Source organism: Labrus bergylta, chromosome 19 (assembly GCF_963930695.1).
Source record: "Labrus bergylta chromosome 19, fLabBer1.1, whole genome shotgun sequence".
In the NCBI taxonomy this organism is placed as follows: Eukaryota; Metazoa; Chordata; class Actinopteri; order Labriformes; family Labridae; genus Labrus; species Labrus bergylta.
This window is the reverse complement of record NC_089213.1, coordinates 17780511-17808196: the sequence shown is the minus strand read 5'-3', so window position 1 is coordinate 17808196 and position 27686 is coordinate 17780511. Positions and strand designations below refer to the sequence as shown.

Here is a 27686-nt window from a genome sequence, read left to right as displayed (position 1 = left end):
TGATACTAACCTCAAGTTATAATTCAAGGAAGTAAGACAATGAAGATGCAGTAACAGTTTGAAATAAAAACATAAAGTTAACACTCACAGTAAAGTCTGTAACTTAACAGCTAAAAGGCTCAAACAATATTTTATTCATGAACTCCCACGGTTTACACATTTACACTGCAGTGTAATCATTCCTCTAACTGAGCAGTTCCCCGCTGTGTAACGGTCGACTGTGAAGCTCACATTTATTCATCATACATCCAGCTTCAATATGAGGCTGGTGAGACATCCGATCATCAGGTCTACATGCATGACGCAGGTACGAACTTAACAGCTTCATCTGGCAACTAGAAATGCAAGCTGTCGGGTGTGAAGCAGAGTCACCAGAAAGAGAGAGAGAGAGAGGGCCAGCATACCGAGGGTAAAAAGTAAGTGCTGGTCAAACTGAAATCTCCAAGATAAGCAGGGGGTGAAAAAAACAGTGAAATACATTTCAGTCCTGAAGTTGAGTGAAACTCGAAGAACAATCATCTACAAAAAGCCTCGAGGTAAAAATCAACAGAAGATATGTACCAGTAGTTGCCACTTTGAGGGGTGGCCTCCATGCCCATTTGCAACTTCACTCACAGAACTCCAGCATTGCGAGTGTGTCGGTTTCAGGCTGGATGGAAGAAGTCAAAAGGCAAAAAAAAAATAACACTACTTGTGACTGTCAGGACGATGAGACAACCGTAAAGCTACGGTGGTTAGTCGAGCTCAGAGTCTGAATGTGATGCTGCCTTCTTTTTCTTTTTTCTGCCATGCTTCTTGTGCTTCTTTTTCCTCTTCTTCTTGGATTTGTCCTGTGAACAGAAAGCATGAACTTATAGCACTTCATGCTTTGTCTAACATGTCAGACCCTACAGCTGGATCAACAATACAGATGTGCTTTTGTAGCTGTAGTTTTAAAAGGAGTCAGGTTTGCCAACATATTACTGCAAATCTATCAGCTGACACTAGGACTGTTGAAATGTATGTCAACCTAAACCTTTCCAACATACATTTCTGGAATACCTGATAAGTCTCTGCAAAAGTGATCAGGTGATATAAATGTAGCTCTCTCCAAAAGAACTAACTTAAATCAAGAATCTGATTTATTCACTGTAGCTTTAAAAGAAATCTAAGTCGATTGCTCACTGTTATTTTCTCCTTTTCCTCGCTACTTCTCTTTTTCTTCTTAGCTTCAGCCTGTGGGGAGGAAAAGTTCAAGTGAGGACATGGAAAGAGAGAAGTTTTAAGGTACAAAAAGGTCTAAAATCCTCTCTCTCTCTCTCTGAGAGCAAAGCCTGAATTGAACTCTCAGTATCTGTCAATTTCAGGGGTTAACCTGATGTCACAACCCTGCTGCAAATTTCAGACTGAAATACATCAAACTCGTGTTGTTTATGGTCTCGCCCTGCCTTGGTTTTGACTCAGGTTCGACACCTAAATGTCTCTGTCTTGGAGCGCTCGTTAAGTGTGGTCTTGACTACAACACTACATCAAACAGTGCCTCCTGTGAGTAAATCAACGTTTTCATATCAGGAAGACTGACAGACATACTGTATGTTGAGGAGGAAAGAGAGAGTGTGAGCATCCAAGGAGAGCTGAGTGAAAGTAGTTTATAGTCTGCTTTCTTGAGTCAAAAACAGCATGAAAATAAAACAAATCCAACATTTAATAAACAACTGAAACCTGTTTCAAAGTGAGAGTATGTAAGAATACTTTTTTGTTTTGTAATTTCCTGTCTCACAAATTTGAATCAAAAAGAGGACCAGAGAGATAAAAGAGGAACTAAGAAGAGAGAATGTGGTTTATTTTTTTACGTATGAATTTTTTTCTACTTATCTACAAACATAAAAATAATACTTACTACCTCTTCCCCCTCAGAGTCTGCAGTGGACTCAGATGATGAGTCTTTATAACTTCGCTCGGCCTTCCTTTTTCTTTTACGGAACTTGTCGTCCTGACAGACGCAAGTTTGACATAAGAAAATAATAAATAATGCTTGTTGTATAAATACCTGGACTTAAAGATGCTTGACTGAGCTTTATAACAAAGAATAACATAAAGATATGCAGTGATGATAAATTTGAAAGCCTCAAACTATCCTGAAATTACAATGGGTTGATCAAATTTAACAAATTTCCCCCTGGGATTAATAAAGTATTTCTGATTCTGATTCAAATAAATCACCTTGTCTTTGTCGACTTCTTCCTTGATTCTTTTCTTCTTCTTCTTGGGAAAATAAAAATAACAATTAGATAAAAACCTGAGCATTTTTAAAAGAACTTAAGTCTATTTTTTGCTGCAGGGTTTCAACACCACACCCAGACTGTTGAAGTGTGCTCTTTAAACAAACAGAGACGGACCTTGCTGTCAGCATCAGATTCTTCATCTGAGCCGTCTGACGCTCTCTTGACCGATGACTTCTTTCTCTTCCTCTTTTTCTTGATACTCTTCTTTTCTTCCTAAACACAAAAACAGAAATGCAATCACTCAATGTAGCACTGAGTTTAGTGTGCAACATTCAAGATTTATTTTTGGGCTTTTTATGCCTTTTTTTTATTTTAGAGATAGGACAGTGGATAGAGTCTGAAATTAGGGAGAGAGAGGGAGATTGGGGAATGACATGTGGTTAAGGAGCCACGGGTTGGATTCAAACCAGGTCCACCCATTTGGAGGACGATAGCTTCTGTACATGGGGCATGCGCACTAACCACTACGCTATGCAGCCCCTATAGACAACATTCTTATGGGATGGTGTAGCACATAGATCAGCAGATTCAGAGCACTCGGTGTCACTCAATTGTGGGTTTGTGTGTAATGACTTACCTCTTCTTCAAATTCTGAGGAGGAGCTGCTGGAGGAATCAGAACTCGATGAGGAGGAGGAAGACGAAGAATGCTTGACCAAAACACAATGAAAGCAGGGTTCATTAGACTTGAGGTTATTGGCTTGTTTTCGAAAATGGAACAACCACACTAATAAGAGACCATCTCAGGACAGGTGGAGTGTTAAAGTGCGTGAGAGAGTGTGTGTGTATGTGTGTGTGTGTGTGTGTGTGTGTGTGTGTGTGTGTGTGAGAGTGAACTACAACGTCCTGGAGGTCTCTCCTCACCCTGCTGGATTTCTTCTTCTCTTTCTTCTTTTTCTAAACAGAAGTGAAGAAAGCTGAAGTTAGAGAAGATTAAAGAGTGAGAAAATCCAAATGTCTGATGACTGAGTAATACCATACCTCCTTTTTTTCTTTCTTCTCCTCCTTTTCCTTGTCCGTTATCTTTTTGTCTTTCTCTTTGTCTTTTTCACTCAAACCTAACAACTTCTCTCTGTTCTTGGCCAGTTCTTTCCTCCATTTCTGAAAAAACAACCACAGTAAACAACAATGCAACAAAAAAAAAAATCTCCTTTTCTACATTTTCAATTGCACTTTAAATACAGAGATATGATGAGGGTTAACATGACAGCCAGTTAAAATAAACTGCTTAAAAAATTAAGGGAACACTTTACTCATACATCAGATTAACTAACGTGCATTGTATAATTTGTTGAGAATGAAATACAGAGGAAGCCAAACTCATTAACCCACAAAGAGCTGAATTAAAAATCACACCAAAAATCGTATTCAAAAATTGAAATCACTGGCTGATTTAACTTGTGTGAACTGTATCACAGTGACTCATACTGTGACTCTGTGGTGTTTATGGCCCTTGTGTGCCTGTATGCGCAGCTCACAATGTCAGGGCATGCTTCTGATGAGTTGGTGGATGGTACCCTAAGGGATCTCCTCCCAGACCTGGATCAGGGCATCAGTGAGCTCCTGGAGTGTGTGCAGCAGTTCTTGGCTGCATTAGATGCACTGATGCATAACTTCCCATTGGTGCTCAAATGGAATAAGGTGAGGGGAACGAGAGGGACTGTCAATGCCATCTTCAGCCATTAATTGCCTACACTCTCTTGCCACATGAGGCTTGACATTGTTCTTCACCAGGAGGAATCCTACTCCCCCTGCACCAGTGTAAAGTCTAACAATCAGAGAGTATTTTTGTTCTGCTACCCAACAGCAGACAGGTTACTGTTGGCTATGATGAGGTCTGTGCGACCCTGCAAGGATATGCTTCTCCAGACCCACGGCCGTACGGTCATGCAGGATGATGTTACGGACAGCATAACGATCCCCACGGCGTCTTCAGACCATTTCGTGCCTTTTACATGTGTTCAGTGTGAACCTGCTCTCAGCTGTGAAGAGAATGCGGCACAATGGAAGACCGGCCAATTCTGGTGTTTTCTGAGGAATGTTAATGGAGCAGCATGATGCTGGGCTGTGTGCACAGGTCCCACTAGAGGACGTTGGGTCCTCATTCATCCCTCATGGAGTCTGTTTCTGACAGTGTGTCAGAGACATGCACGGCAGTTGCTGCTGGAGGTCATTTTGTAGGGCTCTGGCGGTGCTTCTCATTTTCCTCCTCGCACAAAGGAGCAGATACCGGTCATGCTGCTGGGTTGATGCCCTTTTACGAACCTGTACAACTCTAATGTAACTGCGAGTCTACTGGTGAATCCTGTTCTCCTCTTCATTCTCTTGAGACTATGCCGGAAGAAACGGCAAACCTTTATGCAACTACATGACGAATGGATGTGCTATTCTGAAGGAGCTGGGACTACCTGTGTTATCTGAATGGAGGCAGGTAACAACATCATGCTACCAGAAAGGACAAGGACACTAGCAAAACACAAAAACTTACATCGTTCATTTTGTCCTCAAAGTCAGCCAGGGCTCGAGAGCCCTTCTTCTTCTTCTCCAGCTGCTCCTTTAACTCCTCCCTGAGGAAGAGACAATAAATCAGTGGAAATACAAATCAGAATGTGAAGTTTGTCAGCAGATATTTCACCCAGAACGTAAAAAAGTAATTTTATCAACAAGAGGTAAGCGTAAATACTTGGATCAGTGGGTCTAGCCAGATAACAGAAATATTCTCTGGGGATACTCAACTTGCTTGGTAATATAACTGCCAGGTGTGAGAAATACTTTGGATCATGGATCATTTAAGTTTTGTGAGTACATTTTTCAGGTTGGAAAATGATGAATTTCAAATAAATCAGGATCAATTATTTTTTCTGCAAGACAGCTGGAAACTTGTTGCTTGTAGAACGTAAAAATGATGTAAGGAAACAGCATTTTCTTGCTAACAGATCATTTTTGAATTCATGAGATGACCAACCTTCACGCATATTCAGAATTTAAATATTCACATTCCTTTGCTGATGAGAGTGAAATTACATTGAAAAAAATCCAGAGCCTCTCAAAACCATTATGTAGGATACCCATATCCAATCAGTGTCAAGACGTTTAATGCTAAGTGGAAACATTCATATACCAAACTTGGTTCAACATATGATTCATAAACTGTGAGCAAAGTCGGAAATGTAAAATATGTAGAAGTTAATCACATAATCCATAATCAGACTGAACGCACGATCATATGTGGCCTGTCTGAATGTTAAAGACATCATATTTCAGCTGCAGCCTGGCAGTATAATGGAGCTCATAGAAATGAATATGGAAGTGTAATAGAAAGCATTAATTATGCTGAATTTTATATCTTGCATGTCATAGGCTATAAAAAGAAAGCTGTAGTGCTTTGTTTAGTCTCTGTTGTAGGATGATAACTGTAAAGCTTCAATAATACACTTCACAATTATATCTGACATATTATAGGCTACAACGTAAATATTATTCAGTGGCAATTTCAATGTGCATGAGCTTTATCCCCCACATAATGCTGGTTTCACACACATAAATGTCCTCTCGTCTATATTCTGCCTAGTTCATTAATCAGACCTAATTAAGTTAACATCTCCAGATGTATTTGTAACTCCCTGCGGAGTAATGCAGCCCCTCATCTAGAGGCTCCTCGACTAAAGGACATGCCATGTTCGACAAAAAAGTATGTCTTTTTAAAGTATGCCTCACAGACTATATAAAACAACCTGGATTTTTACTCAGACAAACAGTGAATCTCCAATGACACTTGTGTGATACTGACTGATTGAATGAATTAGGAAATTAAACCGTTACTGGCTCTGTTAGAGGGAGTAGACAGGAAGAAACTCAGGGTATTAAAAAAAACCCTTGATGTTCCGAAAACCAAAAGTTAACCACAGTGTCAATAACTGTAAAGGACGGCAGGGGGTTGAAGATCATTAGGGCTTTATGAAACACGGAATACGACATTGAGTCAACTGTAGAACCAGGAATATTGTGGAATTCACACCCACAAAAAAATGTATTTTAAAAATCAAATCTGGGTTTCCCCTTCCAATCTTAAGTGTTTTTCAAAGCACCTGGGCAAAATTAATTGACAAAAATGATGTACAGTTGGCGCAGATAGCCCAGTAGTTATGTCCTTCACCCCATGTACAGAGGCTATAGTCACTCTCTCCTCACAACATTTCCTGTCTCTCTTCAGCTGTCCTGTCTAATAAAAGACAAAAAGGTCAATAAAACAAACACTTTTAAAAAAATCTGAATTGAGCATTAGGGTTTAGTGTGAATGCTGCCTCGAAGTCGACGAGGGTCACCGAGGAGCTCGTGGACTTTCTCACCATGTGGGTCGAGGTCTGCTTAAGTAATCCTGTATTGATGGTCCGGCATTCTGTGACGGTCCTCTGGCTCGTGCTGCAGCAATGGGGTTAATATAAGCCTGGAAAACCAAACAGAGGGAAGCATTCAAAACACACACAGAAACCAAACTATAGGACACTGGGATGATTAGTAACCTGAACTCCACCTAGAAGCACTACACAAATCCCCCAAAACAACCCTAAGAGTTAATGGAACAGTTTGAAAATGAAATAAACATTGTATGTTATCAGTGTACATGGTCAGTACAACCTTGCTTGATCAGTCAGTCAATATGTAACCTCCATACATGACAAGACAAATGAACAAAATACTCAGTGCATCAGATAGAAATTGTTCCCTTGACATTAGATAAGAAACTATATGAATTAATTGATTATGCATAGGGCTAAAGTCCCTGCTTATATTTAAAAGACTAAACAGAAAACAACAGTGCGCAGCGTCAAATCATTGCAGAGCCTGGTTGAAGCTAAGCTGCTAAAGTTAGCATTTACACCTTTGCGCAGCCGCATTAGTCTACATTGCGTTAGGTGCAATAAGATACACCAGACAATTAAAGCCTCGAGACTGCCAATATATTTCAAAAGTGTTTTTCTCTGACAGGTGATATGCACACGTACGACGTGAGAGAAACCCGCCAGGGCCCAGAATAAGTACAGTAGGCGGAGAAATGCATTACCTAGCTTGTTCGTAGGCTAAGCTTGTATTTGGGCTAGTAGCATGCCAATTATCAATAACTTTTCCACTTTTTCATGTGCTTACCACTCGATTGTCTCTCTTGCCCATGCCGAGTTATTAATAATGGAAAATATGCAACTCTGTAAGCAATCATTAGTGTTATTTTGCCAGCGTTAACATAGCCACACTGGACTGTAAACGCAACCTGACGATTCTTCTTCTACTGTTGTTTTTCCGGCCGTTGGAAAACAACGAAATACTGCAGCTGCGCCTCCAAGTGGTATGGAGTGCGAATCAGACAAGTCTATAAAAAACGATCAAAAAATAAAATAGAGAAAACGAACCAATTATCTGTAATTGTCAATTATGCTTATTGTAATTATGATATAAGTCAAAGTTTAGTTTGGTATGTCTGAGGCTTTGAATCGAGACACTTCTCTTATATTTCCAGTGCAATAGAACCAAACCTAAAACTTATTTTTTTTTTAGGGGAGGGGATGGGGTACTTTTCTTGCTTCTGTCTGTAGTTCACGCCATTTTCTCCTCTTCCTGCTGCTTCTTCCACTTTCTTCCAATTTTTTTTAAATATTCTTCTCTCACTCGAGTTAATCATTATATTAAATTACTCGCAGCACATTGATTATATTTAGATCTTTAGCATATATGCTGGTATTCATGATAACATTACACACTGTCCCAAGATTTGAATTCTATCTCTTCTGTGATTCTCCCAAAATATTTGGTTAGCTTGTGGCATATCTGTGTTTATGCCTCCAACCTCTACAGTACAAATTCTTCTTGTATATGGGTTTAGTGTTGATACAAGCACTTATAGAGAATCAGACTAACAACACACATTTAGTGATACAAAAATATTTATTTAAAAAATATTTTGTTGCTGGTATGAAATAGACGCAAACTGTTGAGAGTAGATGGTGGCAAAATTCAAATACAACACACTGTAACAGCAACTGTGTTGTATCTAATATTCCCTCACTACATTAACGACCAACTCCACACAAGAATAATTCATTAATTGGTAGAAATAAGTCCAAAACAATATTCTCAAAAAGCTGCTTTTTATTTAATTGGTGTAACACAATAATAGGACACCAATGCCAGCAACCATACATACGTATGCCATGATTGTGTTTATTCTAGCGTTCATTTCCACATGCCAAATAACAAATGTGACACAGGAACATGTGTGTTATTTGATTTATATGATGAATTACGCAACATTGGTTTGAAAACAGTGAAGCTTCTTAAAGTTTAACATCTGACTTCAGTTTTATGTTTCAAGATTGAAATGTACTAAAAACCTGGTTAGCTCATGAAAAATGCGTACAGTGGTTTTTATCAAGTGTGATGGGATTAAAGCAGTCATTATTTAAATTGTAAACCTCTAGGCCTAAAGTATTTGGAGCTTTCATTGCATTGTATGCACCACTGATACCAGATATGAGTCATCAAATAGAAAATTCACACAGTGCTTAGTCAAGCAGACAATTATATATGATCTACATTGTGTTTGACATCTTGCAATCAAAAGTAGCTGACAAAAATAGTTCATACAGGCAGTTATCTTTAGACAGTAATGACTACAGTAACATATTGTTGATAAATAGGGATGACAGTAGACAGTGATCAATGATATGACCATGGGTGGAACAGTTTGAAAAGAAAACCTGAAAGAGTAGTGATGTGGTCAGTTAGTAGCCAAGAGATGTGCAAACTGTGCCCGAAAGTTTCGGACGTCCGTAAAAGAACCTGAGAAAGTCAGAGTGTGTGTCTTTGTGTTTGTGCTAGCAGCACTACCTGTTAAGAAAACATAAACCAGTGTTAAGATATGTTACTGTTCTGCAAGACTACTAGATACAAAAATACAACTCTGCATAACTTGCTCTTTCTGTGCTGGTTATAACTAAATACGACGAGACATGATTGTAAAATAAAGCATCAAAATTGTACACAAAAAAAATTGTGCATTACTGTAAAAATTCGTAGTCACTCTCAATCCGAAGCAAATTAAAATTCGACAAGCACTCACAGAGCTCACCCAAAGTTTCCAAAAGACAAAACACCTTTTGCCATACGACGTTCCACTGACCTTCACTACTCTACATCTATCCATTTTGACGACATATCTATGGGCTGACGATGCAGGAATCAACAATTCTCTATCGTTACATCGTTTACTTTGCATTCTATACAGTACAGTACCAATGCCTATCCTTTATACATTCCTCACTTTGTCAAACTACTTTTCAAATATTCTATCATCATCTAGAGTCGGTGTTGGTGTAATATTTTCCCCAGCATCTTCAAAAACAAAGAAAAAAAAAACAATCAAGTAACAACTTGATTACGACAAGCATACAAGACCTGTCAATAAAATTAAAATTAAATACCCAATATTGGCGACACTATCCTGTGCCAAATGTATTCATGTGGAATAGTGCTGGTGGGACTTTATCCACCTGTTGCAAACCTGTGCATTACCGTATCATTAGGATAGTAAATAATAATTGTATTTTAAATGATGGCTGACTAAAAGCAAGTAAAATAAAAAGGCAGAGCAAGTATCAGGAACGTCTCTATAAAAAGTTATTTCATCAATGTCTCAGCACTGATATCAGCCCATTATAAAAAAAAAAAAAAAAAGAAGTTCCTTGAAGAGTGCAGAAACCATTAGAATCCCGCTACTGGTCTGCAGTTACTCAGGACATCCTCAAGGTGGCAGTAATAAAATACATGTAGAACTGGAATGATAAGTCATGACTTGGCAGTGAGTGGCTGGCTTGTGATGCCCAATAATGTTTCAGTAAGTAGGTGTATACATGAGCGTGCTTATGACAGTGGTGGTGCACACGCTAAATGCCGTGTACACATCTGTGCTGGTTTGGTGTGTCTTCTCACTGCACACGAACACACACAGTTAGCAACCAAGGCAGGCGAGGTCCATTGAGTTCACACAGGCTCCTGTATGGTCAGATCCCCCACCCCCAGCGAAGAAGGCCTCCTGCCTGCTTCTAGCAGTCAATGTTTCTTTGCATTGTTTACAGTCATTAATCAACATTTAACAACCTAAAAGCAGCAAATACACTCTTATCAGTTCATGGGAGGATAGCTTTTGTGCATTTTCGAGGGTGGGGGGGGGGCGTGAGAGTTTGGTGTCATTGTTTTTGACATTATCTTGACCGCCTTTTTTTCGTTCCATGAGTTTTGTTCACTGACTTTAAAAAGTCTTTGCCCCCCCTTGGTGCATTCCATGGTTTGTACAAACACAGAATCACAAAGCTTTTTTTTTTTGACACTGATTACACAAAACAAATGTCTTCTAAAGTAAAAGGAAAAGCAATCAATACAAATGGATCTACTTAACAGCTTCAATATAACCCCTTCAAACTTTAATGTACTTCTCCATAGTTCAACCAACCAAGCTTAAAGCTTAAAGCTTAAAAATATGTACACCAGCTACCACCAATGGGGGAAAAAAAAATAGGGATTTTCAGCTATGTGCACCTTTAACGGCAGGGATCAACACATTGCACTTTGGAAATTGGAATATATTCTTGACTATGAGCTTCTCAGGTCACAAATCTAGCTTCAGGCTAACTGCTGGAGGGAAAGAAACTGGTCAAATTTATGATGACATTTTGGTTGTTTCAAAACAAAAACAAGTAGGGTTAAAAGAGGGCTATCATGGCAAAACTAAGCTTCCTGAGCAACAACATAAAGCTGACTCGAAGCCTTGTCTTGGTGTTATCATCATGTTGTAGCAAATTGGAGCAGTTGGAGTCTTTGTAGCAGCATATGTGCAGAGAAGAATGAAGGAAAGCTGGACTATCATATGTGCAAAGCTGCTGCTTGTAGCACTTTGTTATCTATTCATTTGTAAACTTTCATTTTCACTTTGACGATCAAGAGTCACGTGTGGATCAGTGTCGAACAAGCTTTGATTAAACACTGTGAAAACAATGAAACATGAAAAACACCAAGGTGGGGGTGGGGGGGAAGGGGGCTGTGAATGCTTCTTATAGACACTGCATGGGATGACTAAGGGTGAAGGAGGACTATCAGGCGCTCCTCTCCTCCATGGTGGGCTTGTTGCTGGGGATGGGCTGGGCCGCGTACACACTTCTACTGAGGCTGTCCACGCTTTGAAAATAGGGGTGGCTCAGTGCTGCGAAGGCCGATATCCTCCTGGAAGGGTTAAAGGCGAGGAATTGCTACAAAGAAGAGAAAAGGAAAAGAAGACGTAAAAGTATTAAATACAGAAGATGTAAATGCAGTGTTGTGATTAAAAAGAATGCACAGAAAAATTCATTTGTAGAGGCTCAAAAAAAACCCACCATTAGGAGGGCGCGTCCCTGTTCATCCATGTCTGGCACCAAGTCCTCTATTGGCTTAGGGGGCCGGGGGGTGAAGGCACTCTGTGGTAGGGCCACTTCCTGGGGCCAGTCTTCTGCTGAAGGTACCCCGACGACACTGTGGGTGGATAACAAACCTTAGTGCTTTCACCAGCAGCAATGGGAAGTGTTCCCTGCTTCTCTGTTTAAAGTCTTTGCTAAAACTAGCTTAGCTGCAGAAACAGAGAGTCGAAGCGTTTTAAATCCCAAAATGTACTTGGACAGACTTTCCACTGATTTGATGAAAATCGATTATGGTCCAGCTCTGATTCAGTGTAAAACACTTTTCTAATTTGCAGATGCGTTTCTATGAAAAAATATTAGGGATGCACTGATGTTAAATCGATATAGGCCAACATCAGGCGCGTTGTCAGACATCAGCCCTTTGGCAAATACAGTGTGTGTTATGCACTGATGTCAGGAGATGATTTTCATCAGTTTTTTTGCAACAATTTCAAGCTGGCCAATAATACTTACTCAAATATCTTTCCCAGCTGATCAACATCAGAGTTTCCTCGAAAAAGCGGTCTGGGGAAGAAGAAAATACACAAGTTTAATTGTACTGCATGAACATTTATGTTCACAAAACCAGGACGATGTACAAGACAGTGAAAACGTATTCATTATTTTCTAATTAATATTGTTCATATCGGAACCCTGATGCTCACATGCCACACTGCAGGTGAACAGCATCGTATAGAAACATTTTGCTCGAGGCAAAGAGGAATGTGTGACTCTGATGTGAGTGGAGAAGCCACACACTTGCAGCTCCATCTCATGTCAGGATTGTGGAGCTGTGTTGGTAGCTGATGAGGGGAGGAGGATGAAAGGAGGGAGGAGAGCAGCAGCAGGCCTGCTGGTGGTTCCTGTGGGCGGCCATGCCTGCGCTGGCACCCGCACAAATTCCAGTAGTCATCATCGGCACAAGGCTGCCGGCTGCCGCACAGCACAGAAAAAGCCTTTTTATCCCTTATGTGTGTGCATGTCTTTTTTTTTTTTTTTTTCGCTTGTGTGTAGGAAAGTAGGAGTGAGAGGCGTGTGAAAGAAAAAGTGTTTGGGAACTGGACCTTTTCTGCTGAAGTTCATCAGAAAGGAAACAAGGAGATGTTGCTGGAAAAAAGGCTTTCTGCTAGCCCTAAAGACGCCGTGAGGTGATTTTTTTCTAAATGTTTTCCTTCCGAACTAACAATATGAAATGTTTTAGGGGTAAAAGAAGTTCAAAGTGTTTAGTTAATAAACTATTTGAAGATGATCAGTCACCAGTAGATGTCAATGTTAGGCAGGATAATGTCACAGAGGTGTGCTTGTGTTTGCTCTGTTTCCAGGCCTAAACACAGTTTAAGTGCTGCCCTCTTAACTGAAGTCAGCAGACTGGCCGGCCACCATGTGCTCCCTGTGTTTTCCCACTTGCAGGAAGCTTTGCATAGCTCAACACCCACACTTTCCTATGGACTGAAAAATGGGAAATTAGTCACACAGGGGTATTTTTTCACAATTGTACTGCGGTAGCAAACTTTCTGTGACACACTCCAGTCCTGAAGTGAAATTAAGATAGAGTTTTTTTTGTTGTTGTGATTAATCACAACTGGTATCCAAAATCTCTGCGTTAAAAGTTCTGACTTTGAAAGAGTATCACACCACTCATGCAGGTCTCTCGGGGTGAAGCTCTACGCTGAAGTTTTGAAAGCCATTTAAGATCAGACCAAACCAGTTCTGACTGTTGCAAAAGAAGAAGAAGAAGAAGAAGAAGAAGAAAAAAAAAAACACCTACAGCAAAGTCATCGTGCCAAAACAAGTAGGGCTGATAATTCCAAGAGGTCCATTTTTAAACCTGGAGTGGTTTGTTGGTTTGTTTGAGGGGGGAAAACCGGATTCACATAGAGCCGGCCACTGGCATGCACTCACAGTCAACAGTGGAGTACAAATGCTAATGTGCACACACTAAAAAAAAAAAAAAAAAAAAAAGTAAGGGTGTATAAATGTGCACACACGCATTAAAGAGATTGTTTCCTACTCTGAGAGTTGCATGTGCACAAATATATGCACACACACAGGCGGGTGGTAGTGGGAAAGAAAAAGACAGGGTTGGGACAGAGCAGCTGAGTCATGCTTCCCTTAGTGCCTACCCTGTCCCTCATTCCACTGAGACAACCTCTGGAATGTGTGTGTGCATGTTTGCACGTGAGAGCGTCAATCAGTCTGGTGGGAAAAATAGAGGGAGGGGGGGGAGGGGGGGGGGGAGAGAGAGAGAGAGAGAGAGGGGAGAGAGATAGAATTGTGTGTTTTAGTGTGGCACCTTCAGTTTGAACTTCAGAGACATGAGTGTGTGTCGAGTTTAGATCATCTAATTGTGCGCGTGCTTGTGTGTATTGGAGGATTTATCGATTGAGTTGCAAACTGTGAGAAAGTCAACACAGATGTAAGGCCTCTCACGGACCATTAACGAAACACGTTCAACTTTTTCGATTGGAGGAATGTCAACAAGCAGGCGCTCTCTCTTTCCCCATTCACTCGAACCGTGACTCACCCCGGCACCATCCCAGTCATGCAGATGCAGACTTGCATGATATTTGCTCAAATTCCTTTGGTGACAAGTTCCCAACCATTCTGGCTACAGTAGATACTCATTATGTTGTTGTTTTTTTTGTTTTTTTTTTACAGTGCTGGTATGATGATGAGAGTGGAGAGCGGAGAAGAAGGTGCTTGGGGGGGGGGAATACCTTTGTTTAATGAGTCATAAGGAAAGGTGAGGTGAACTGGGGTTGTCCCTGACGTGGGGCAAACAGATGAATCCTCCATGTGCAGATGACATTTTGTACTCATTCACAGTTTAGAAACCAGCTACTCTCAAAGTACTTAAACCACTAGCGGGCATGTCTGGATCGTTGTACCTGAGCTGTCAACGATTATAATCTCCAATTCAACAGAACTGCAAACCAATAAACAGTGTTTTCTCCTTGCCTCTTGTTCGGCACTTTCCCTCAATCACGCTTTCTCCTGCCTTCTTTCACCGCTTCTCCCAGGTGCCCTTTAATCTCTAACAGGTGGCCTTTTAAAAAGCCACCTTAATCACCTGCAGAGAGTAAGAGAGAGGGAGAGAGAGAGAGAGAAAGAGAGAGAGAGAGTGTGTATGTTCTGTTCATGGCCATCAAAGGGCTCTGCTTTGCCTTCCGCCTCAAGGCAAAGTTGGACAGGTGCCAGATTGTGAAAAGACACACACACACACACACACCAAAAGCTTTTTACAGCTTATTGTGTCAGGGTGAGAGAAGTACCTTAACCTAGACAACCTAGACAACACACACACACACACACACACACACACACACACACACACACACAGCTAACTGCTATCAGACAAGGATTGTCGGCCTCACATTGTGCCTGCTCTTTTAAAGGAGCACTGTATGGAAAGGACCGGAGAATAACGTAACGATAACATTGAAAGCATTTTAACTCAACAGTGAATTGTTGAACTTGTATGCTACGTTACCCATATGAGGTCTATAATCATAACTGCAATATCTGAGCACAATTTGTTTTCCAGTTTGCAGGCTAATACAAATATGATCTACAGTCTCACACCTGGCTTTTTAAGAGGTCGTGGCAAACAGTCACACTCTGTTAAGTGCCCAAATTTGTAAGCCAAGTGAAGCAACAAAGACACATTGCCGTTAAGAGTCAAAATGGCAATGAAAAGCAGCAAATCTACAAAATGTAGTTAAAATAAAGGCTATTTATGATCTGGAAACGTCTACCTTTAACCAACAATTCACCATTACAGTTGCCAACTTTTGGTTTACCGTACTTGCTAATCAATCAATTCTTAGTTTTGAAAGCAAGATTCAAAAAGTCAAATAAGTCTAAAAAGAGGTAAAGAGAAGTGGTTGGAGAACTAAGACTGCTCAGTGAGAGGTCATAGGATATCAACCCTCTGACACTGAAAGAACAAAAGATGGCCACCACGTCTTCACTACAGCTGAGAGAGACACAACATGTAAAGCATAATGTGTGGTAGAGTGACAACTGTTTTCTAAACATCAGAGCTCATCATGAACAACTGTAATGGGTTGTTACGTCTCCGTACAGTCATAGTAATTCATCAACAGCATAATACTGGTGGTCCCAGCCAGTAAATTCACAGTGCCTTATGTACTACGCACAACATGTAGAGGAACAGCGGGAACTCCACATACACACTGACTGACATGCACACACAGCGCTGCTCACCTCCACTGGCTCAGCTGATCCCGTCATGCCCCTGTTAAGGCCTCGATTACTACCCCAAAAAGCAGCACAGAGGGGAGAAACAGGGACGCACAGGGATATTGCTCAGTGAACGAGCAGCCTGAATCAGGTAACTGCGACTTTTAGTCAATTAATGTCTGATTGTGGACTGTTGGTCAGACAGAAGACGCAATATGAAGACATTCTGGCACAATCCTTTCTGTAAATGCTTGATCAATTAATTAAATCACTTAATCGATGCAGTAGCGTTAGATTAATCATGAAAGAAAATATACATTCTGTCCCACACTATAAAAACATAGTCATTATGTATCAGTCTACTAAGTGCCGCTTGAGCAGTTTCTGACGTTCACTCTCGCTGTTTAAAAGGACAAAGTGAGGAAAGATTCAACAACACTGGATGGTTTACAGTGCAAGAGTCTCTTCACCCTGTGTCACCTCTGTGTCACCACAGCCTTTATATTCCCCCTGCGTCCCCCGGGCAGAGCATGGGTCGCGGTGTGCGGCTCTGCATGTTGGGGTTGGAGGACGGTTGGGGAAGGAAGCATAAATTACAGGCAGGGCAGCTCCTCCTGGCACTCTGCCCTACCTCAGAGAGACTGTTCTTATCTGCTCCAAAGCACACCACTACAGGCTGGCTCGACCCCAGTTCACTGATCATTACAAGACAGTTATACACACCATGGCACACAAATATTAATATTAGAGGCAGGCAGTTTAACTTCTTTTTTTTTTTTTTTGAGAAATGGTCCGTTATTAGCTTGGCTCTCCAGTGTGTGAAGTTCGTTAGACCACAAACTGACAAATACCTACAACAAGAAGCAGAATCTAGACTTGCATTTTGCAACCACAGCAGGCAGCCTGTCATTACTGTAATGGTTTGATAAGCTAACTGAAATGTGATTGCTCACAAAGCATCTGCCAGGTGTTGTGTGAGGGGAAGTTTAAGAAACACCCAAATAACTGATTCTTTAAAGTTGGCTGCTGAGAAATATTCCAAAAAAAAAAAAAAAAAAAATGAAAAGAACCGTGTGCGACATCTCAAACTTGTTAAAACATATCAAACATAGATCAGGGAGGTCTGATCCAACTACAGGTTTTGTATCAGTATTCAAAAAGTAGAAATACCTGGTAAATAAGAAGAATAAGCTTTTAATGACACTTGCTAAATATATACATTCTATCTAAAAATATGCCAAGTCACAAGGATACGAGCATGTGAATGTGTGTTTACAGTCAGTCTTACATCCCTATAGGTCCCTGATCGTTATCTGTTCTTTTAATAGTAAACGTGGTAAAGCCATCAGTAAAGGGGGAAGATTTTCATAGCATGACCTGTGAAAACTCCTATGATTGATCCACTGGCCTGAAAAGGGACAAAAGAGTACATCTCAGAGTTAAAACAAAGCTTCAACGGGACAAAACAGGCACAGATTTTCTCAAATCCCTTAAGCTTTTGACAAGTTGCTATGGTAACCGAAGGGAGTGAAATGAGCTTCAGGTTCAGTTTAGTTTACTTTTCTAACCTATTATTATTACTTAACCAGTGGTCAGTTCAGTAGTAAACGTCATATTGAGCTGACACTAAATGACTTCACACGAGTGTGAATGAGCTAAAACGGGACAACACAGTGCTGTAATATATTAATACAGCAACTAAGGCGCCAGATTCCTTGTGGCAAAGACTTTATGCTGATGCAGGTCAGTGAGTGTGTGACTGTTTTCTTGTAAACATGCTACACCACAATAGTCAGTTGCTGAGGTGCAAAGTGTAGTGCAATTGTTCACAGCAGTGAACAAGGAGCGCACTACAGTGGATGAATGAGGGATTATGTCAATTAGTAAAATCATGATTTTGAGCCGCCCGGATCTGATCGCTGACCACATATGCATGGTATTTAAGGACAGAAACAAACAGCTCTGGTGTTGTGTTCATGGACAGATGTTTAAATGAGGTAAGGTGAGGACTGTTTAAGAAAGGGTGTCATCTTACGGTACTGGAGAGAAAGAAGTGCCAACACAAAAATGGCAACAAGCATAAATAAGAAGCTGCTTACAGATTGCCTGTTTCTGTGACGGCATTGTAACAAAGTTCTTTGTCAGTGAGAATGTGGGTTTTGGTTCAAATCCCTTTTATGTCCGAGGCGTAGTTACCAGAATCAGAATCAGACATACTTTGTTTAACCTGAGCTTTGCACAAGCCGTTATAAAAAAAAAAATCATGATATAAGTAAAGGAAACACGCATGGAATACTTATGTGAAGTGTGTTATTTATCTATATTCAGGACAAGAATACAATTCAACATATAGAGAAAAGTGAGAATAAAAAAAAAGGTGTTGTAAGCAATAAGTCAAAAATCCCAAATACATACTTAAACATTGCAGAACTTCCGAGCAAATTGAAGGTGAAAAGATAAGTTCTCACCTTCTCCTGAACATCTCAGCAAAGATGCAGCCGACGCTCCACAGGTCCACTGGTGTTGCATAACTGGACTGGAGCAGCACCTCGGGCGCTCTGTACCACAATGTCACCACCTACAACAAACACACACAAAACGGAATCCTTTAAGAGATACGTTTAAACAAAAAGACACACATGGACAAATGATGGCCAATGTCGAACATGTAGTTAACCTGCAAGAACAACTGAACAGACATCCCGATCAAAAATGGGAGGGCTCATCAAGACACTGACACAGAGTAAAAAAAAAAAAAAAAAAAAAAATCATGTAATGCATCAATAACATTGCCTCCACCTGAGGTACAACAGCAGCCAATTTGTGCAACTTTACACAAGTTATGGTTTCAAAAAGTGTCCCTGTTAACTCAATCAGGAGCTCTGAGTGTGTGTGTATTCATAACCTGCAGGAAAGCAGCAGCATTGTTAACAGCTGCAGTAGTGAAAGCCTCCAGACAAAACTCAGTGACCCTTAGTAAGACGGTGGACTGGTTCCAGGTGCTTTCCTAAACTCCAGATATTTCCAACAGCTTTTGGCTGCAGTTCCCCCCACAGGCGCTGCAGAGTACTTATCGGGTCCTCAGAGTCTGATGCAAATGTTAGTAAGCAAAAAGGAGAGTGCTGTAACTTAGATACCGGTATCTTTATTAACTGGTTTGGACTGTGCGTGGGAGTACTTGGAAATGATACGCTGAGCTTTTAGATGTGGTTCACGTGACTCTACTGTCTGAAATATGAGAGCAATGAAGAAGGGTGCACTCGAGTTGATTGTCCCCAGATTCTTGTTCTACCACTGCCATGACATTCCCGAGTGTGGTTCATAAATATCTTAACAGGTTTTGAAGGAATTGCAGCCTAACTCCTCACAATAACTCGCAGTCCCCAGAGGATGAATTCAGTTTACTTTGCGGTTACTATAACTTTTTTTGCAGTGCCATCAACAGGTCTACATTTCCATTGTCTTATATTTGGCTAAAGAATAAATGAGTGCTAAGTACATGTTAAGAAAACTGAAATAATGCATCATGTATGAATTGTTTGCCAAACGTCTAGATGACAGTTTTGTGACACTGCGCATATGAGCATGTTAAAAGTAGCATTTAGCTCAAATCACAGCTACGTTTCAGTCTCACTCAGCCCTGGAAACTCACAAAGTGACCAAACTTTACCCCGAACTGGAAGTTCTTACGCAAAAGCAGTCAACAGAGACTGATAAGAGGAATAAAAAGTTCGGTCACATTTTTTCCTCTAAACTGAATGACACTATTAATAGAGCCCGGGGGCTGCTCTTTGCAGATGTGTGATACTTTCTCATCTCCTGCTTCCTGCTTTAGTGGAAATATAAAGGAAGTTGAGGCTAGTTGGCTGAGATGTGTCAGCTGAGCAACGTGACGAGAAATGAGACATGTACAGAGAATGAACAGGCTGACTGTTTAGGTCATTGACCATTTTTTAGAACAGAGAAACCTCAGAGAATATCATGAATGGAAGTTGCACAGCTGCTGATATAGTCAGGCACCAAATGTCATTTCATTTTTAGAAAATTCAGGGCTGCATTTCTTTCATTTTCATAGGACTTATTATCAAATATTAAGTTTAAACTATGCTGCAAGTGTTCAGTCACCAAACCATCAAAAAGCATCATTTTTTTAATAAATGTGCATTGGTGACAAACGGCCCAATCAAAATCTTCCACAAGCTGTAGATTCATATTCATGACATTCCGTGACTTCATTGTAGTGCAGAGTTTGCAGCTCAGGGCTTGTGAATACACACACACACGCACACGGAGCCTTCTAGGAAGAACCACAGCCCTAGAGCTCGGGGTACATCCGCCTCAAGTGTGATACATAGTTATTCGAAATACCTGCCCACAACTACAGATTAAGGCATTTATAATCACACATGCATGCACTCGCGGAAGAAAGATGATTTAAGGTTTAACACAAACTGAAATAGCTGCGTGACTGTATGAAACTTTATATTTCTGTATCTACTGAAAAGTCGACTCTTGTGCTTTGTTTGCATCACAGCACAAGACTGTTCATTCTCTACTTGTTCTTTTTTTGTCAATGAAATTTAAAAAGATATCCAGAAACAACACGAGTCAGCCTTTCAGGACTTTTTTCACTTCCCTACTCTCTGTGTCACAAAATCCAGAGCCCGAATGTTCCTATTCATTTTCTTTCAGAACACGTCACGCATAAGTAGATACTTTCCTTATTTTTATAGGTTAAGTCATTTTTTTTTTTTAAAAACCAATATGGTGACTGTTGGCATAATTTTAGACTTGTTAGGGACTTTTCAGCTTTAGGTAAATAAAGATTTATTTCATTCAGTAACTGGAACACAAGGATAACATCCCCCATGTTCATTAGAAGAAACTAAGGTGTCATTCCAGTGCAACAGCCTGGGTCACTTATCTGTATTGGTTTGTGGAAAAGGTTATGACCAAAGAAGAAAAGAAAATGTCAGAAATTGATAATGTATTTGAATTTAAATACCTACTTGTTAATGCTGTGATTTCCTTCACCCATCACCTCTGACCCATTATAACTTACAAAAAGTTCCAACAATTGAACCATCATTTTTTGAAGACTACCAAGTTATTTTCTATTTTGCATAATGTATGTTAACTCCACACATTAAAATATCTCAAATCTCAGATTTGAAGTTTCAGGGCGCTTACTTTCATTTCCTTAAAAATCAGTCTGGTGCCTGCGCCACATTTCACTCAGCAGTCCAAACTCCTTTCTCCATCCTGCACTCCCATGTTTCACTCTATAAAATGCATCTCTCTCACTCTATGTCCTTAAGCCAAGGAGTCTGTAAAACACACGTGCCGGCAATGCTGTAAAGTGTACGTACAACAGTTGCTGAGCCTGTAATATCCATGAACACATCTTGATCACACACACTGCTCTACACTCTCCATAACATACTCAATTGTCTCAGGATCAAGTGAGAGTCTGCTCTGTTCTAATACATGTCTCGTACCTAACTCCTTCAGAAGAACATGCTCTAAGTCACACACCCTAATAACTGTTTTCATGGAGATGGTTATACAGTACCAACATAGACTGTTCTTCAAAGGAAAAAAGACATTCCTGAACTGCAATGTTGTCCTGTTGAGCTTTTTTCTGTCCTTTCCCTTCGTCTTCTTCTGACCACATTTGCATTCCTTCTTCCTTAGTCTTCCCTTTCTCACCCTTCTTATTCTCTGTTCTGCTTAACATATCCCTTCATTACACACTCCAGCTCTCTCTCTCTTATGCACGGGCTGAATGGAAACAGAGATAAAGACACATTTGGAACAATCAGACACAGGGAAAGCAAATCAGCCCTAAACTGTGCATTGCATTTTCAATCTGTCTCTCTGCCTATCTCACACCCCTCTTCTCTTCCGCATGGTAACAGAAAAGCCAGAAGAGGTCAGATAAAGCAGATGGAGAAAAAAAAACAGAGTGTGTGTGAGGCTGACTCCAGATTAAAGGACAACATTCTAAGAATTCCTCTCCACTGAGAGCATCCTCCCCCTCACCACCACCACCACCACCACCACCACCACTCTCCTCCTCCTACTCAATGCTGCTCTCTGCTCCCCGCTCCGCTTCGGGGAGGAAATGGCTTCCTCTGCCCCAGAGGACCTCCAGACCTCCTGGGCCAGACCTCCAAGACTGTCTGAAGTTGCAACATCCGGACCTGTGCCACCAGCACGCTGTGCATGCACAGCGGAGGAGAATGACAATAGGGGAGCATGCATGTGAGCGTGGGGGCGTTTGGTTTGTGTTATGTGTGTGTGAGTACTTGCACGTGACCAAGTGAGCACCTGCTTTTGCCTGGATTCACGTGCTGCATTGCCAAGAGCTTTTGAGTGTATGTGTGTGTGTCTGCATATGTATGCAAGTTATCTACAGCATGTGTTTCATGTTTAAAGGATCATTCTGGTTTATTCTACCTGGGTCTTATTTACATATGCTGGCAATCATTTCCTGTGGACAGTGAGGAATACCCACTAAGTCAAAGGTACCTTGAGGAGTTTTTGATCGTGAGTTATGTTTAAGAGTGGGTGATCGTTTTGCTTTTATTCGTCTGTACTTAACATTTACCTAGCAGACATTTTTCTCATTGAATATTTGTAACAGGAACGACTGCTTCCCTTTCTAAATGTTCGGTTTTAACACAAAATAAGTGGTTAGGTTAAACAGGTTTGTGTAATACTTGAACATTTTTGGATTTCTGCTTGTTTATTTTATTGTTCAGAGTGTCATAAAAGTCAGAACCACTTAAAAATGTGTCCGTTCATTTGAAGCAGCAAAAAGGATGTGTTATCCTAGCTTAGCATAAAACTGGAGGCAGGAAAAACAGCTGGCCTCTCTCCTTTCCTTCTTTCCAAAAAGTATCGAAGATCAACTTTATTAATAAATAAGAGCGGCCTCATTTGTTAATAAAAGTTGATCTTCATACTACAAGTGTTGCTGGAGCTTTTTGACCTCTTCCAGCCTCTCACTCTTCATGCACCTTGTCTGTTGGGGAAGCTGTGACAGAAAATCCTCTGCTCCTTTCAAAAAGGTAAAATAATTAACTTGCTTTACTCTGAGGTTCACAATAGAAATGTTGTATCTTTAATAAACAACGATCTATCAACCCGTCTGTCTTTTCCCCTCTTTTTCTTACCTTTCCACCTTAACCTCTCCCAGACAAGTGTGCCTGTAACAACCTCAGAGACCACTCCACTACCAAACGGAGGTAAGCTGGTCCACTGTTGTTTTTTCTGTTAGAATAATTCCCTTTAAAACTTTTAGATTTGCCCTTTATTGAACTATAAGTAATCATAAGTAGTTAATTGAGAGCATACTTTAACTCCGCCCTCGAGCAGTGGGGATACATTTTACGTGGCCCTCTTGGTCATCAAAGTTGCCCGTCGTCTGTGTGCTAAGCCAGTCACCAGCTGACAGGAAACTCGTATTTAACAGACATGAAGTAGTCGTCAATTACTTGCCTAACTTTTAATGAGAAAGTTAGTAAGAGCATTCTCAAAGTATCAAACAATTTCTTTATCCGCTGCCTTAATGGAAACGCTAAGTGACTCTGCAATGACGTGGCACAAGTTATCATGTTTTCCTCGATCTTAGCGACAAGTTTAATGAGGACAAAGTTTGTAATGACTCAGAAATAAGGTCTCAAACTAGAAAACGATTCCCAAGTTGAAAAAAAAAAACCTAAATTTTTCATGAACCAAATAACGTTGCATTTTTTTAAAAACCACATTCTTCCCTCATCCCTATCAACTTCAATTCCTACCTCTGCTACCAAGACACTAACATTTTCCTGTTACTCTCCATGTGCACTTCCAAAGAGGACGTTTACAGTGACCTAATGTCATGAGGATGACTGAGGCCGGAACACAAGACTGCAGCGCCGGAGGGACTGCGGCTGATGGGACTTGGCCGGGGGCCTGTATTTACATTCTCTCTCACTGAGGAAGCCCAGGATGGAAGCCCAACACTGCATACACAGACATATACAACCTACACACATACAGTACACACTCAGATAAGTACTGTGGATGCACCTGAGGCCAAATATCTGCTGTGAGTCAATAGGAGCATGATTTGAGGTTTTACCTTCAATTACTGAATAAAGAAGAATAAGTCTGCAGTGCAGTTGAGTCTCTCAGGTAAATGGCCTGACTGTTTCATGCTTTTAGTCCTAAGCTGGAATTTGACGACATTCCTGAAAGCAATCCAGCTCAAATGAAACCCTTCTTATGTGAATGTAAGGAAGGAAAACAGATAAAGGCTGCAGAGTTGTATACGCAGGCCACATATGGGAGAAGCCGAGCGGATGTTATAATAATAAAATGAACAAAACTATGCTCTCTGAGAGCACAGTGGAGCTCATGCTGTAATGTTGTGTCTCCAGAGAGGCCCCATTCGAAGCTCTAGCAGTCAGCCATGTTGTAAACACCATTATTTCACTCTTCTCTCACTTTCCCTTCTTTTTTTCTCTTGTTCTGCAAAAAAAAAAAAAAAAGACAATTTACAGTCTCAACAATGGAGCTTCAAAAAGCCAAGAAAGGAAATAAGGGATGAAGGACAGAGGAGAGAGATGAGGGGGAGAGGTAGAGCTACAGGAGCTCAGAAGAAAAGTGCAAGAGCAGCACACAAACAGTATACAGTAAAAGAGAAAAAACGGGCAGTACAACTGTTGCCAAAGTATGCACAGTGTACAGGAATGCAGCATGGGGCCCTCGGCGAGCGAAACAAAGACAGCACAGTCAGTGGCTCTCTCTCCCCAGTGCTACCACATCCGCACATCATTAGCTGGAAAATTCCTGATATATGCTGTAATTTTTTTTTTCTCTTTTTTTCCTCTTCTTCCTTTTGCCATTGCTGGTACAGACAAGGCTTTAATATCCAGATGCTGGTGTGTGCGTGCATGCACCTCCCACACAAACACACCAATCAGTAACCCCTTTTCCTACCTGGAGGAATGCCAAGAGACCATCAACAATAAATACAGTAGAGTGTGGAGGAGTGTGTGTTTTCTGTGTGCGTGGGATGCTCCATGTACGCCTTTTAGGCACCCTTAAGCGAGGGTGCATGCTCAAATAAGTAACAATTGCACTGACCATGGTACGTTGTGCAACAGTGTTTGAGCAGACTATGTTCATTTTTGTGTTTCAATGTGTGCACTTACAGTCAAATCCTAGTTAGAATGAGTGTGTGTAAACTGTGTGTGTTTGCTTATGTCAAAATTGGGGCCAGCCCCCTTTGCTCCAGCCGGCTGCAGTCAAAGCACAGAGCATGACTTTTCCTTTTTTTTTCCCATGCGGAGCCGTATGAGGAGATATCTAAACATTCCCAGAGTACTGCACGTGCTCTCCTGCGTGCAGTGCAGGGTCCCCCCCCTCCCTCCCTCCCTCCCTCTCCCTCCCTCCCTCCCTCCCTCTCCCTGCTGCTGCTGGCCTCCTATTCTGTCTGTTAGTCTGTCCAGAGTAGAAACACATTGTCTGGCATAAGAAGGCAACCACAAGACATGACTGTCCAGTTCAACCTTTTTCATCATCAGTGAGAAAGATCCGTTTCATCAGATTCTCCAACAAAGCTCTGAGCCGGCGACAGTGTGCTAATGATGCTTGCATGTATGATGCACTTTAAAGATTATGAGATATGTCTGGTTTGCATTGAGGTTTGTTCCTTACAGTTGTTGCCTTAAAAACTGTAAGTTAGGGACGCTGGTGGCGCAGTGGTTAGTGTGCCTGCCCCATGTATGGAGGCTATAGTTCTCAAAGCGGGCGGCCCAGGTTCGAATCCATTCCTTTCCCGCATGTCATTCCCCGCTCTCTCTCTCCCTGATTTCCATCTCTATCCACTGTCCCGTCTCTCCATTAAAGACACAAAAAGCCCAAAAATAAATCTTAAAAAAAATAAAAAAACAGTAAGTTCATTTTATATAACAAGCAGATGATATCAAGAAGCGTATGGTGTGCCAACTTCAAGACATTTCTTCTACATTATCATCACTATCTATTGAGATAAGCATATGATTTAAGAAGTGAGAACACCAAACATTTCCCCCAAAACTTGTAACCAGACTCATGTTCAGAGTCCAAAAATAGCCAAAAAAACATTCAGAATAAAAAAGTAAAATAAGAATTAAGTCTGAATAGAGTATGACTGTGCTTAAAAGCTTTGTATTGTAAAGGCTTGTTACAGTTTGAGCAGGAAATCTGGATTCAATTTGTTTATTGTCATCTAAGATATTTGCGTCTTCTGGTAAAGGTAGTGGGAGGGCTCTAAGGGAGGGGGGAGAAGGGGAACAATTGGGAAAACACCTTTGATCAGGTAACAATTTCCCTAATCTGCATGTCTACAACAACACGTTTAAAGGAAAGTATGACAGTTACTTCACAGACTCTGTAAGGGCGTACTCAACACTAGCAAAGTTTGCCCCCCCCCCCCCAGCTACTTTGTTACTTATTTTGAGTCAAATTAGTCAGATACAGCCATAGAACTCTGGGATTTCTTGATAATGAAGGCTGTCCACGTTGTGTGCCCGTGCTTGTGCTCGTGCATGAACTGTACCGTGTCGAAGCACACCTCTTCCAAGCGTGCTAGAGCCAAGGAAGTGTACCGCGCTTGAGCACGGTAGGGAGCGCTCACAAGGAGTGAGTGCGCCCTTAGAAGATTCAGCTTTGAGCAAATGATAACATATAAAAGCATGGTTATAATAATTGGTTCATTTGATAATATAAACGGGAATTCAGAGACCATTTATTTACTGAGAAATACTTGAAAGGACCTGGCTTAAAGACTTCGAAAATTGGCTTTGGCTGCTGTGGAACTCAATAACACACTCACTTAAGATCATCTCAGAGAACACGCAAAAAAAAATAGTTCTCACTAAAATATGCTTATCGTGGCATCTTCTGTAAATCATAGCACCCCCTCGGTTTATTTTGGTTTCAAGCTAGAAAAACAAGACTTCAATAATAAGTGATAACATTAAGGTCTGGTGGTATTCCTCTGGAGTTTTCCAAATCTAATTTGACAAGCAACGACAGCCACATGACATCCATGAGAGCCGACGCTAATGGGCTTCATGGGATACCCGTACAACAATGGCTGCCAATATGTGGACGGAAAGACCCCCACGGTCAGGTCATTGGAGGTTATATTTGGAAGACAACACCTGACCCAATCTGCACTCCTCTATCACTTTCAGATGATTGAGACGTAATCAATAAGGATTATTTGTTAATGAATTACTTGCACTTTTAAAAGCCAGAGAACCATTTTTGCCAGTAAATAAAATGTTTATCAATACACAAGAATGTGTATTTATGTTGGCAGCTAGTCCTACTTTATTAGTACTGGAAACTACATTTTCAGCACAGTGTAACAGTATGTAAGCAGGATCATCTTATGTATTATTCTTCTGTTTGGTCTGTTGTTAAATTATTTAGATTAGCTAACATGGCATCACATATACTTAGAAATGTTAATCAACATTATAGTCTGGTTGGGTTCTGCTATCGCATTTAATCCAAATTCAAACAGCATCAGAAGAAACGTCCTCAAGGGCTTTGGCAGAGATGGAATCACATTGTGGATGGACAGAAAGAAAAACCCTCTCCACTCTTCTCTGGTTTGTCAGATTAACCCATCAGCTTTCCCCATCTGCCTGCCACTCAAACCAGTACAATGAGCCCTTGGCCAGGCTGGGGTCATTAAA

General features: G+C 40.9%; 2 protein-coding genes and 1 long non-coding RNA gene across 11 annotated transcripts in view; 1 reads left to right on the top strand and 2 right to left on the bottom strand.

Moving 5' to 3' along the window:
• Window positions 1-111: 111 nt before the first annotated feature.
• Window positions 112-7558, bottom strand: fam133b (family with sequence similarity 133 member B). 8 transcript variants are annotated; one of them, XM_029276942.2, is made up of 11 exons: window positions 7412-7558; window positions 6613-6710; window positions 4752-4830; window positions 3245-3364; window positions 3128-3160; window positions 2842-2913; window positions 2379-2477; window positions 2203-2244; window positions 1880-1972; window positions 1165-1215; window positions 112-830 (listed from the first exon to the last, which is right to left on the bottom strand). In XM_029276942.2, the coding sequence occupies exons 1-11, from the start codon at window positions 7433-7435 to the stop codon at window positions 735-737; spliced, it is 807 nt and encodes a 268-aa protein (XP_029132775.1). In that variant the 5' UTR covers window positions 7436-7558; the 3' UTR covers window positions 112-734. The 8 variants fall into 8 exon arrangements, with proteins under 8 accessions (XP_029132775.1, XP_020487221.1, XP_065804168.1 ...); XM_020631565.3 differs by having other exon boundaries at window positions 1883-1972; XM_065948096.1 differs by having other exon boundaries at window positions 2203-2241.
• Window positions 7559-8389: 831 nt separating this feature from the next.
• The window catches only part of cdk6 (cyclin dependent kinase 6), a 33988-nt gene continuing 14691 nt past the window's right edge, over window positions 8390-27686 (bottom strand). For both annotated transcript variants that reach the window (XM_020631563.3, XM_020631564.3), the window contains exons 5-8: window positions 18414-18523; window positions 12217-12267; window positions 11683-11818; window positions 8390-11559 (exon numbers count right to left, since the gene is read on the bottom strand). In XM_020631563.3, the coding sequence (XP_020487219.1) occupies window positions 11407-11559; window positions 11683-11818; window positions 12217-12267; window positions 18414-18523 (450 nt within the window). In that variant the 3' untranslated portion in view covers window positions 8390-11406. The remainder of the gene's footprint in view (window positions 11560-11682; window positions 11819-12216; window positions 12268-18413; window positions 18524-27686) is intronic.
• LOC136177081 (uncharacterized) lies at window positions 12757-24068 on the top strand. Its single transcript, XR_010664738.1, has 3 exons — window positions 12757-12890; window positions 21864-23195; window positions 23806-24068. It is a non-coding gene; the product is annotated as an uncharacterized lncRNA (long non-coding RNA).

Excerpts from the sequence above, each read along its gene's own strand:
- fam133b (XM_029276942.2), bottom strand. The coding sequence starts at position 7,435 with ATGGGCAAGAGAGACAATCGAGTG. Across the intron at positions 3,365-4,751 it reads TTGAGGACAAAATGAACGAT|AAATGGAGGAAAGAACTGGC; the intron begins GTAAGTTTTTGT and ends TTGTTTTTTCAG. Across the intron at positions 2,245-2,378 it reads AATCTGATGCTGACAGCAAG|AAGAAGAAGAAAAGAATCAA; the intron begins GTCCGTCTCTGT and ends TATTTTCCCAAG.